The 13243-nt window shown below is 43.2% G+C and overlaps 1 protein-coding gene across 3 annotated transcripts in view; it reads left to right on the forward strand.

Annotated features, from left to right (window-relative positions):
* The first annotated feature begins 787 nt into the window (after positions 1 to 787).
* The window catches only part of LOC119483089 (ankyrin repeat and BTB/POZ domain-containing protein BTBD11-A), a 181150-nt gene continuing 168694 nt past the window's right edge, over positions 788 to 13243 (forward strand). Inside the window, exon 1 of one of the 3 annotated variants that reach the window (XM_037761124.1) lies at positions 788 to 2636. In XM_037761124.1, coding sequence (XP_037617052.1) covers positions 1745 to 2636 — 892 coding nt within the window. In that variant the 5' untranslated portion in view covers positions 788 to 1744. The remainder of the gene's footprint in view (positions 2637 to 13243) is intronic. The other 2 variants (XM_037761122.1, XM_037761123.1) reach the window with 2 other exon arrangements.

Here is a 13243-nt window from a genome sequence, read left to right on the forward strand (position 1 = left end):
ATGTCTGATGTGTGCATGGCTCCAAATCTGATTTCACCCTATAGGGCACCAAAAGGGCTAGAATCAAGATGCAGCTAAAGGAGAGTAAACAAATGCATGACCTTTGACCTCTGAAAAATGAATTGTATTACCAAAACAAAGCACTGTTCATGTCTGTGTCCTAACTATTAGTTCTCCTTGACAGTGTGATTTATGATCTGAGTTCCATGTTTAAATGAAAAAGGTTGTTTTAATGCTCTTCCCTCTCCATTGGTCCATGTAATCACATTTGTGAATCCACCTCTCTGCCTCCATCACTTCTTCACGGCAGCTATAAATGACAGACTGGTTGGCACAGCAGCCTCTGATTCTGCAGTCCTGTTCCACCAGCAGCAGCACCAGGTATCCTCTCTGCTCGGAGGTACAGCAGGTAAGGTATAGTCGGTGTCAGTCACAGCTGATGGAGACGCGGATTGGCTCGGTTCAGCCTCCAGGCTCCACCTCTCCACCACAGTCCTGCCTGCTGCTGCGCTTGTTGCAGTGAGGGTTTGTGCGCTCTCAGGTTACGCGTATATGAGAAGTTGTTGGATAAAAGAGGATATCGAAGCCACACTCAAGAGGAGGAGGAGGAAAGTAGAGGCTGCCTTTCTGATGTGTGGCTCCAAATCTGAATTTCACCCTATAGGGCACCAAAAGGGTTAGAATCAGGATGCATGACCTTTGACCTCTGAAAAAAAAAGAATTATATTAACAAAACAAAGCACTGTTAATGTCTGTGTCCTAACTATTCATTCTATTTGACAGTGTGATTTTATGATCTGAGTTCCATGAGGTTAAGTTTAAATGAAAAAGTTGGTTTTAATGCCTTCCCTCTCCATTGGTCCACATGAATCCACCTCTCTGTTTCCATCACTTCTTCACTGCAGCTATAAATGACAGACTCTGATTCTGCAGTCCTGTTCCACCACCAGGTATCCTCTCTGCTCGGAGGTGCAGCAGGTAGGTAGTCGGTGTCAGTCACAGCTGATGGAGACGCGGATTGGCTCGGTTCAGCCTCCAGGCTCCACCTCTCCACCACAGTCCTGCCTGCTGCTGCGCTTGTTCGAATTTCTGCATTCAGTAATCTGAATTTCACCCTATAGTGCACCAAAAGGGCTAGAATCAGGATGCATGACCTTTGACCTCTGAAAAAATGAATTATATTAACAAAACATAGCACTGTTAATGTCTGTGTCCTAACTATGCATTCTCCTTGACAGTGTGATTTATGATCTGAGTTCCATGAGGTTCACTTTAACTAAAAAGGTTGTTCCCTCTCCATTGGTCCATATGAATCCACCTCTCTGCCTCCATCACTTCTTCACTGCAGCTATAAATGACAGACATGGTTGGCACAGCAGCCTCTGATTCTGCACCACCAGGTATCCTCTCTGCTTCTGAGGTGCAGCAGGTAAGGTATAGTCGGTGTCAGTCACAGCTGATGGAGCTGCGGATTGGCTCGGTTCAGCCTCCAGGCTCCACCTCTCCACCACAGTCCTGCCTGCTGCTGCGCTTGTTGCAGTGAGGGTTTGTGCGCTCTCAGATTACGCGTCTATGAGAAGTTGTTGGATACAGAGGATATCGAAGAAGCCACTCAGAGGACGGAGGAAAAGTAGTCTCTTTAAGGCTGTGGGAATACAAATTAAAGAGAGAAAAGCAAGAAGTTTGTGGCGTTTAACCAAGAGAGAGAGCCCAAGCATACCCAACAGTATGCGGTGCAGTTATTATGGCAGATAAGGTAAAGACAGCTGTGAGGACGCTGGAGGATTTAACGCTTGACTCTGGTTATGGTGGAGCCGCGGACTCGGTCAGGTCGTCCAGCGTGTCGCTCTGCTGCTCCGACGCGCATCAGTCCACCGCGCATGGAGGAAGCAACAACAACAACTGCTGGCATCTGACTGAATCCATGCACAGCAGACAGAACAGCTTGGACACGGTCAACACCGTGCTGGCGGAGGACACGGAGACACCGGAGTGCAGCGGTGGACAGTGCGCCAAGCTGCCCGAGCTGGAGGACGTGCCATGGAGCCTGGGCGAGGTGGAGGGCGCGCTGAGGAAAGACGAGGAGCTCATGGTGATGGTGGGAGGAGAACCAGCTCCGGAGCTTCTAGCGCGCCTCTCCGCTCTCATCAGCCGCGCTCTTGTGCGCGTTGCCCGGGAGACGCAGCGGCTCAGCCTCCGCTACGCCAAATGCACCAAACATGAAGTGCAGAGCTCCATCAAGGTGGTGCTCTCCTGGACTATCTCTGTGAACTGCATCACTGCAGCTCTGAGTGCGTTGTCAATGTACAACATGAGCACCGCAGACCGGTTCAGTAGAGGCAAGTCTGCGCGCTGCGGCTTGGTGTTCTCCGTGGGCAAGTTCTTCAGGTGGATGGTGGACAGCCGCGTGGCGCTCAGGATCCACGAGCACGCTGCGATTTACCTGACCGCGTGCATGGAGAGTCTGTTCAGGGAGGTGTTCGGCCGCGTGCTGCGCAGCGCGATGGTGGAGAGGGACACCGGAGGGGTGCCCAAGTTTAGTCTGGAGACGATGGAGCAAGCCATCTGCAACGACTCCGAGATGTGGGGACTGCTGCAGCCACACCAGCACCTCATCTGTGGGAAGAACTCAAGTGGTAAGACAAAAGTGCAAAAAGAAAGAGATGCATAATCAGTGATTATTTGTGCACTTGACACTCTTTTGACACCTTGGTGGTCCATTCAGTCAACACTCAAAAACACTGCAAAAATCCACCATATACACCTACTCATGCTGTGTGCTATACACCTCTAACCACTGGCCAATTAGTCTGTTATCACAATTAAAGTACATTCAAAAGCCAAAGAAAAAGAGGTGGGTCTTGAGCTGTGCTTTGAAAGACTCAGATCTGATGTGGAGAGGCAGTTTGTTGCACTCACACTGTAAAAATCCACCATATACACCTACTCATGCTGGTAGCCATCAGGCTCCACAACCAAGGCTGACCCCCATATGAGAACTATTAGGCCTTTAAGAACTTTAAACATGCACTATCTGCCTTTAAACATGCACTATATATATCTGAATTTCAGTCAACACTCAAAAACACTGCAAATCCACCATATACACCTACACCCCTGAAACAAGTGAACTCAAATGTAGAGTAGAAGCGTTGCTGTGTGTTTGTGGTAGTCACCTACAGGTGGATCCATCAGGTGTACTGTGCTTATTCAACGTTTTGAAGGGCTCATTGCATTGGGTGGAATATGATCTTAGAAAAGTGCAAAAGAAAGAGATGCCAATCAATGATTATTTGTGAGGCACCCCATAACCCTCTGAGACCACCAATAGCCCCGTTTTTATCTTTTTTTTAGGGGTGTACAGGGGGTCTTTGGGGGGAGATAGCAGGTCAACAGTAGATGTCACATAGAAGTGACCATTTTTTACCACTCGAGAGTTGATAAAAATGATTAATAATCCCTCCAAAATACCACATTAAGACACCAAGACCTTGAGGAACACCATAGAAAAAGCCATGCTGGGATTTGGTATAAAAAACTTTTGACATTTGGAGATTTCTGCAAGAATTGCACTTTTTGGCGATTAGATGGCGAGCACATCTGTTGTGTAAACTGCTCAGAAACCCCCTTATTGTCAATCTAGCTAGGACAGCCATCCATCCTCTGAATGCTCTAGGTCTGTAGTTTGTGGCTGTAAAGTTTCATGAGGCTGTGATTATCCTAGAGGTCACCACAGGTCATTTTATACAGCAAAGTCAAGTTCACTACAATGAAATGGCTACTATGGGGACTAACATCATCACACATGAATACAGTTGGGCTCATAGGATCCACAAGAGTCTCAGCTTTACAGTGATACCCAATTTATGTAATTCAAGACTGTTTAGGGACCCCAGTATGTAGAAATATTCAAACACATCGTTTTAGAATAGGTGAAAATAACACATTTATAATGCATGAAAAAAACTGCATGTGATTATCATAAAGTGGGCATGTCTGTAAAGGGGAGACTCGTCGGTACCCATAGAACCCATTTTCATTCACATATCTTGAGGTCAGAGGTCAAGGGACCCCTTTGAAAATGGCCGTGTCAGTTTTTCCTCTCCAAAATTGACCCTAAGAGGATTAATAACCGATACTGACAGCAGAGTATTTGATTGAGAACGTGCTTTTCCTCGTGCACAAAGTGATGCTCTGCTTCCAGTTGGAAAAGTAATATGACTACAAAGTGTGTAATTATGCTGGGGAATAATAACCACTGCTTATCTAGCTGGTGTAATTGCACTCCCAAACAAAAGGACTTGACAGTTTCTTGAATATTTATCACCTCTGGAGCAGGAAGTGCCTGTCTTGGGTATCAAACTATAGTCAGAATAGGTATTTATGCTTGAAGAAGATCAAACAAGCTCCAACTTCTGTCTCTCAGACGATAATGTTGATGTTAATGATTGTTTTGCTTTGTGCACGGTGTGCATATAGACGCCATGTGAGTCGTGATTGTGCAGAAGCAGGCCGTGTGTTTGCATTGTGTTGCTGCTGCCGGCCTCGTTGGTGCGTTGCTATTACTGTCTCACTCCAGAAGGTGTAAGCTGTCAGTGTGGGCTGGCCCTCTTATCAGAAGCATTGAATGAGTTGGCTGAAACTATAAAGCAGAAGGGACTAGAAATGTTGTTCTTCAGCTGAGAGATAAACTGGGCCCAGCAATATTGACCAGAGAATCATATTGCAGCTAAGTGTTGCGGCGTGATTGTTTGCTTTCAGAGCTTATAAGACGACTTAATAGAGAGGGAAATAAGGAAGCTTGGGGGGGATTGTACCGTGCAACCTGTGAGTTATTCCTCTATAATGGCACCAGAAGAGATTGATCCAGAAGCAGAGAAACTGATCTGAAATAGGTTCCATAAGTTCTTTTCTATAATACAGACCCTTTAGTCTCTGTCACTGTAACCCAGAAGACAATAACACCCAATACACCGAGATTTCAATAAGAAATTTAGAGCTAAAACAATTAGTGGATCAGAGATCATCAGAGATGAGTTTACCTGTTATTTTTTAAGAACTTTTAATACAATTCTCTGTCTGTATTATGTATTTCTTAGATTTTTTTTAACAAACATACATATAAATTCAGTGTTTACTTCTCCCTGATGCTTGACCATTGTTCTATCAGCTCTTTGGTTGCATGTGTCCTTTTCTAATGCAGAACGAGGCTGTTTAGCAGAAAGATTTACATTAAAAATAACAATTTAATTTATAGTTTTCTTCCCATAAATGAATCAAATACTGAGATATAGGCCAACTGTATATTTTTTAAACAGTTTTCTTGCACCTCCTAAAGTCAAGAAGGCCTCGCGACCCTCTGTGAAGCATCGGCGACCCCTAGTGGTGGATTAATCGACGCCTCAAGCAAAAACGCCAAACATTTGGACGGTTCGAGCTTCTCAGATTTGTAATATTTGCTGCATTTCCTCAAACCCAACTGAGTATCTTTGAGTTTGAACAGATGGTTGTACAACAAATGAAAAAATTGAAAATGTCAACTCTGAAATTATGATAATGATCTGCGATGATTGAGTCGAGATGATGTGATGATGAGTCAAGGCTCTTTGTTAGCTCTGATTTTTGCAGTAGTTCCTGTATTCGAGAGAGAGTGAGAGAGAGAGAGAGAGAGAGAGGAACTTAGTTATAAAACTTCATAATAACCAGTGGATTAATCCATAATGAAAATATTAATCGCAGCCTTAAAGAAAATTACAGAAGTAACACAGAAAATGAATCAGGACTGCAGCTAATGATTACTTTCATCATTGATTAATCTCAATGAATCAATTGGACTATAAAATGTCAGACAGTAGTGAAAGAAAAATGCCCGAGGACACCAGCTGTTCAAAACCCAAAGACATTCAATCTACAATGATATTAAATAATGAAAAGCAGCAAATTTGAGAAGATAAAAAAAACTGAAAATGTTTGTACTTTTATTTGGAAAACAGCTGAAATGATTAATTGATGATCAAAACAGTTGATGATTCATTTTCTTGATTTTCCGACTAATTGCTGCAGATTTAACTGGATCTGAGACATTTCTTCCCACCCTTTAACCCCCTCATCCATCTTCCTCTAAACATCATTTTGACGTTGATATTTGAGATGAAGATGCAGCACAGACTGCTGCTCTGTCTTTGAGAAGCAGGTACTTCTCTGCAGACAGGATGCAGAGCTGAAGCATCATTATCCTCCTCCACTCCCACCCGATGAACGCATCATTTCCTGCTGGTGCAGAGGAGGCTACCAAACAGCATGATGTCACTCTGTGACAGCGAGGAATGTGAGGATTTAGAAAAGTGCTGCTTTCTTTTATATATCAAACATTTCAAGAAGCTGTATATTTGTCATTTTTTGGTTTCATGGCAGCACTTAAAGAAGAATAAATCACTCACATGTCTGTAAGTTTCTCTGTAGTTTTGCAAACAAAGCTGACAGGATGAGACTGTGATTAGTCAGAGGTGGGATGTCAAAAATCTCACCTGGGTAACAAAAGCAGTGCAGCACATAATGAACAGATTCTGTAATCCTCTGCACTCCCACTGTCCGTATATATACGTAACAGCCTCTTTGCTCTGACTAATGAGAAGAGCTAAATGTAGGCTTTTCTTCCCCTCTTTTGTTTTCTGCTGCTGCTGCTGCTGTCTGAACCCGATCAGCTCCAGGATTTACAACATTTACTTTAAAGTGTGCAGATTCAAGATGTACATGTAGGCGTGTTTTTGATGTGCTTAGTAATACTCTTACTAACACTAATTCTGATACTAGTTACACCTAATGTGGTTAACTGTCTACGGGTGGAGTTACAGATGTCTCTTTCCCAATGTAAGTCTTTTTGGACCCAATAGCATCACGTGATGGACACGGAAGTTGTAATACCAGTAGTGTAGTTGCAGCATACATACAATTGGGACCTTGATCTTTGACCGTCTTGCTAATATATCTGCTGTGCAGAGGATTGTGGGTCAGAATAGCCAGAAAAGCATGCTGGCTTGCACACTGCAAAATGCGACCGGATGTCCTGGTATTTTTGGCATACTGCATTTTACATATACTATGTATTAGGACATACTAAATCTTTTTCTGGCATGTATGGCAGTATGGGTTTTGGGAAGCACACTTTGTAAAATTTGCTTCAAAGCCCAGCGCTCTTCCTGCAGGCTTGGTCAAAACCAATTCTTTTCTTTGTTAGCCTGCACACCAGTGACATCTTGATTCATCTCAAATTGACGTGCATGAACTCATCAGGACACGTCACTGTCCTATTTCCAAGCAGTGACGTGGGTCAACTCTCTATAAAAAAGCTGCAGTTTTATCATATTTGTTTCTTGGATCGACACATCCTGGGATCTGTATGTGTCGTCCGGTGTGTGCTGAATAAAGCGTGCCAAACGTCGTGATGCTCCATCGTACAAAAGCAACATGGTACCAATCAGTTCGCCTAACTTTGGGTGAGATATTTGCAAGTGGATACCTCCTGACTTACACAAGGATTCATCATGTTTGACTCTCTCTTCTCAGTCGTGTCAAACCACCTAATGACGGGTGACGTCAGAGACAAACAGCGTGTTCATCGGCTCTCAAACCTGTCGGGGGGGCCGTTTAAATTTGGGATCCTGAATGACTTGATTGCATCTGATCATGTCTGTCATTTGACCTTCCCCAAGGAACTGATCTGAGCTCTGCAGGACAGATGACACAACATAATGGAGCTGCATAGCCTGCTATAGTCAGTCTATTAAATTAGCAGCGGGGTGTCTGCTCTCCCTCCGTCTTCACTCTCTGTCTTTCACACCATATTTTATTGCTGCAAGAGGGGGCGGGTTCGTTGTTTGCATATTTATTTTCCACTGTGGTTTTTAATAAGCTCAACTCATAACCGCACGATCCTGGCAAAGCCTTTTGTTGTCCATTCTGTTATTATTTTCCGCCTGTCCTTCTCCTCCTTGGGGTGGGCTCGCAGATGAGCTGACAGATTGCTGGGGGGAGATGCGAGCGAGCATCCGGGCAGGCGAGCTGGTTGTGATGGATTTCTGTGTCGTGGTGATTTCATAAGATCACCCTCACTCCTTCACCACGCTTCATTTCCAGCTATGATCAGTGATTGTGAAGTTACGTGAGGTTGAAGATGTATTTTATGAGCTGCAACATTGACATTTCATACTGGCAGGGATTCCTCAAACACCTATAACTCTGCTCTGGGAGAGTGGGACCAAAATGTTGTGGTTTTATTACTTCCACGCCATCGGAGCGTGGATCCCCTTCCATTTTCAGAAACTAGGTGAAAGCAGTGGGTCAGGATGAGATAATGAGAGGAGTGTGGGAGCGTTGTGAGGGAGTAGAGGAGAAACCATTGGAGTGTCAGCTGGAGGAGGTGGTGGTGGTGGTGGTTGTGGTGAGGGGGGCCATCATTGGCTCAGGTCCCTCAGAGATATAATTATGCAGCTCTCTTTAATCAACGCTTGTGCTTATCTGGTACTCATTAAGATTAGGAATTAGCAGCGGGAAACACCAGGGAGAGGGAGAGAACAAAGATGGTAATTCCCCCTCATTCATTTGTATTAGCCGTTGTGCAGGTCTGCGTCGGTAGGTTTGATCAGATCGGTCTGTGTGGCCGAGATAAAACGTCTTCCAGACACCTGTGGAGTTTCTCTGCCGTGGTTCCCCCCTGAACCAAGAAACTTGTTACGTCAATCGTCCTTCATGTGGACATTCAGGATCAGGTGAACAGCATGAAAACACTGCTCAGATTCCTAGAAGACAACATGCTTCTGGATGCAAGCCAGCATTTGCCATGTTGGCTGAGATACAGCACGTATGGCTGTTTATCTCATCAAAAAAGGGCAAGAGTCATTATGAATTATATCCTGACTGATACTTACTGGAATTTTTTTTAGGCCAACAATGTTAATATTTAAAAATAAAAAATATCTGATAATGAATTATTGGTGAATATTCTTTTTTTCTTCTTCAAATACACACATAATAACAATAACAATAATAATAACAATAATAATAAAATAAAATAAAATAAAATAAAATAAAATAAAATAAAATAAAATATTCAGTTTTCCTATCGTTTAATTTAAATAAGTGCAAATATGCTGTTCATTCTCCTGTGGCTGAAACCCAAGACCAAATCACTGTCTGTGAAATAATGAACATATTGGGAGAAAAATGTGACCTTAAATGCATAATAAGCATGTAAAAATGAATCAATAAAACAAATAATTAATGAAAAAAATAATAATGAACAAATATGAGCATATAAAAATTATACAAATTATACAAATAGTGATACAAATATATAAAGATTGTACATTTGTCAACGCAGATGGTGACAATAAAGTTTTATTTAAAGTTTAATACAGGAAGTAGATACAAGGATGCTACTCACCCAAGTTCAGTCAGCTAGCTAGCACGAACAAATGGACATTACAAAAAGGTTTCCATGTGGCCCAAAGTCAACTCAGCTGGAAGACAAGATGTTGAAGCAACTAAAGAAATATTTAACGCTGAAAAAAAGTGCAACAAGTGTGGAAAATCAGCGGAGTGGTCAGTACTATCCGAGCGAGCTAACACCTTTAGCGGCTAACGAAGCTAATGTTAGCATTAACGGTTCAACAAGGACACCTTCTGCCCTCTGTTGGCCGTTTTAAGGGTGAGTAAAGCGGCAACGTCATTTGTTCTTAACTGCTGGCATTGTTTGTCTGTTGTGCTTGATATGCTCATTCATTTCTACCACTGTACTACTGTAGACATATTGCCTAGCTAATATTCTAGAAAAATCATGTAATGGTAAATTAATATAGATAATATACATGATAATATAACACTTAAAGGGACTGTTTGTAAGAATCAGAAATGCTTGTTAACAGCGACACCTGTGGCCGTTAAGTCAACGAAAGTCAGCGTCCTGTTGCTCACGCTTGTGCTCGCTCTACATAGACATGAACGAGCATCGCTTAACACAGTGAGGCGACACACGTCAGCTAAAACCACAATATCACTCTATATTTCACCTGCTTGGCAGTAATGTTAGCTGACCAGACGAAGGTCTCTCCATGAATCAATGCTGATCCTAATGTTGGCTTTTCCTGCCTCAGCCTCCCGATCGTGGTCGGAGGGAAACACCGGAGTTTTGGTCGGAGACGGTAACGTTTCTCGTTGCGGAGCCCCGTCACTTCGCAAGACACGGGACACCTCTGTTGGTCTGGAGGAGCTGCAGCAGTTATTTCTGCACAAACGTCCACTGTACATTCACTAGATATTCTCAGAGCTAAACTAACTTTGCTGCAGTGTGGAGTGTGCGCGCATGCATGTGAGAGTGGAGCGAAATAGCGAGAACGAGCGCAGCGTGTGAATGAAGGCAAGCAGGCAGAGAAGCAGAGGAGCAGAGACTCCGGCCCTGGAGACCAAAGCTACGGTCTCCCCCGCGTCCTACGACCGCGGCCAACACTGTTTAACAAGACGGGCTTAACTACATATAACTTTGCGGTTTTGGTGCTCCCGTGTAGTTTGTGTTGGAGTCTTGTCTGAACAGCGTAGCCACACGCGAGCGCGCAAATGCGAGTGTGCATGGGACACCGACCAGGATTGATTTATACATGTAAGAGGTTACAAACAGTCCCTTTAACGCTAAATGTCAGTTCTCTCTCTATCTAAAGAGGAGATATGCCACTTCTGGCTAACATCTTTGTTGCACAGTTAAACTGGAGCTTAAGCGCACATCTGCATCATTCTGCTGCTGTTATGTGTTATCAATATTGTGTCTGTTGAATCATTCATGACTGAAACATAGCTGTAATAACTCAACAGTGCATTGGGTGCACACTGGCTGCATTTGATTTAGTCTGTGTGTTAGTTCTCTGGTAGCAATGTAAGAAAGAAGTACCAGGATGTGCAGTATCTTCATCTCTCCTGCTGTTTCTTTAACGTTCCTCTCTTTTTTATCTTTCACACCCTGATCATAGTCATGTTGAAAGGTGCTCCTGCGCGTGTAATTAGCTCCATCTGTTGACCCTTGACCCCGTGCTATGTGTGTGAAGTCGGTACAGCAGGTAGCCGATAATTGGTATTGAAGTAAGCTGTGTTTGATGGAGTTCATGCCACACCTCAGCGTTCGAGGAGGAAATCAATGGGAACAATGCTGCCATGTCAAGATGACCTAATTGTACATTCCCAAGTTTAGCAAACATCCAAGTGATGTCACGGTGAGATTAGATGACACATCCTGAAAGTCTGGAGATTCAATCGGCCTCTTTGATGTCGACACAACTTGTGACAGCAGCTGTCAGAGCGTACTGGGTTATTTGATGTTATCTGTCAGTAGTGCGCAGACTTAATTCAACAGTTATGTCCTGTAGGGACTCGCCATCAGTTGTGATGCTACTTCTGTTTTAATTTTTTGTACTATATTTCTTGAAAAAGGACTTGCATCTGTAAGGAGAGTCACATTAATGCCGGAGGATGATTTGAACAGTCTCACAAAACAACATATTTTCCAACTTACCCCAGATGGTGCCTGGCCATGCAGAAAGATTGATTTCACTTTTGATTTCAGTTCACAGAGGGCTTTTTGTTGTTGTTTTTATTAAGGCTGCCCACTCTTAGTTGATTAGTTGACTAATCTGTAGTTTTGGTTTTAGTCGACTAGGATTTCTTTAGTAGATTAGTCATTTTCTTATGCTTTTTGAATGACTTATTTCTAAGAAACTTATGAGCACATCTCTGTTAAACACCAGGTTTTACTAGACCTTCTCTGTGAAAGTCAGTTTTACAGATCTGTCGATTAAATCAACTCTTTGGACATTTTAAATAACTATAAGTCGTCTCAGAATTTCCAACACGCTCTCATCCCAACTCGTCATATACTGACGCTTTGTCAGACCCCTCAGCGTCACTTTTTGCTCGCAGTAAACACCACTTAAACAACAAAACCACTTAGTTAGGTTTAGGAAAAAACAACATGGTTGGGCTTAAAATTACTACGTTTGTAAAGTGAAAATGTGACTTGAGGGTGTGAACACGGGACATAAACGAACAGCTGATTGTAAAGTGAAAGTGAAACCTAACACACGGGACGTGGACAGCGGTCTCCTGGATGAAAGCCTTATGTTTGTTGGACCCATCCACCTCAACCTCCCACCCACCCTGTGTGTCTTTTCGCTCTTTAAACTACGTCACCACAGCACTTTCTCTGAGCGTATACTGTTGTGAATGGGATTATATTGTAGTTACTGGAAAGCCCGGCGCTAAATGGTGCCTTGTGCAGCGGTATCGAATGCCGACTGCCGTGACAAAGCATCGGTATTTGACGGCCTGGGAATGAGAAGGGACTGGAATTTCTTTGGTCGAGGACAGCCCTAGTTTGGAAAAGAGAGATAACTGGTTTCTCTGTGTACTCAACCAAAAAAAACAGCCCTAGTTGTTTTGTTGTTTGTTTCTTACTTCTTGATTTACATCCAATGCCATGACAAAAAGACTCTACATCATACGGCCCTAAAACACTTGTAGTTCAGCAGCAGTAAAAACAAAGTGAGACTTTATTCAGTTGCTGTCCCACGTAGTCTGCGAAGCTCTGACGTTTAAATCAGGCAGTTTGCATTTGCGGTCGAAACCACATTATATCTTGTCAGCTATACTGTATGTTTTCCTCCTTGCTAGGTGTCTGTAGGTTTCCGTTATCACACCGTGCACTCTTGTTGCACCAGGCCTGTGGTTGTTCTTTGAATCCTGATGATGCTTTTGATCGCACCTTAGCTCACAAGACTCTTTAGAAAACAACCCTAGCATGGTTTTGCACAATCACTGTAATTCTTTACAATCAGAAACTACTAGCAACACTTCTTAGAAAACACTGCTATGACTAAAACTATTGACCGGTTTTGAAACTCAGACGTTATTATATGAGTCAAGCTATTGATCGGTTGTGAAATGTTTGGTTTTCTGTAACACTGTTGTCATACTTGGACAGGGAATGAGGATGTTGGACTAAAAACAAGAAAAATCACATCCTCTGACACGCATTTATTGAGTCAGAGATTGGTTTCTGTCTCTGTGTAGGGACTTTTTGTGATTGCTTTTTGAACCGTTGGCCAGTGTCGCTTGTGTCGCTCATGTGGTTACTTTTCCCATGTTGTTGAAGAGGGGGATTTCTAGCTCGAAATTAGCATTACATAAGCTTCATGTGGGCGCT

This window comes from Sebastes umbrosus, chromosome 23 (assembly GCF_015220745.1).
Source record: "Sebastes umbrosus isolate fSebUmb1 chromosome 23, fSebUmb1.pri, whole genome shotgun sequence".
Taxonomy (NCBI): domain Eukaryota; kingdom Metazoa; phylum Chordata; class Actinopteri; order Perciformes; family Sebastidae; genus Sebastes; species Sebastes umbrosus.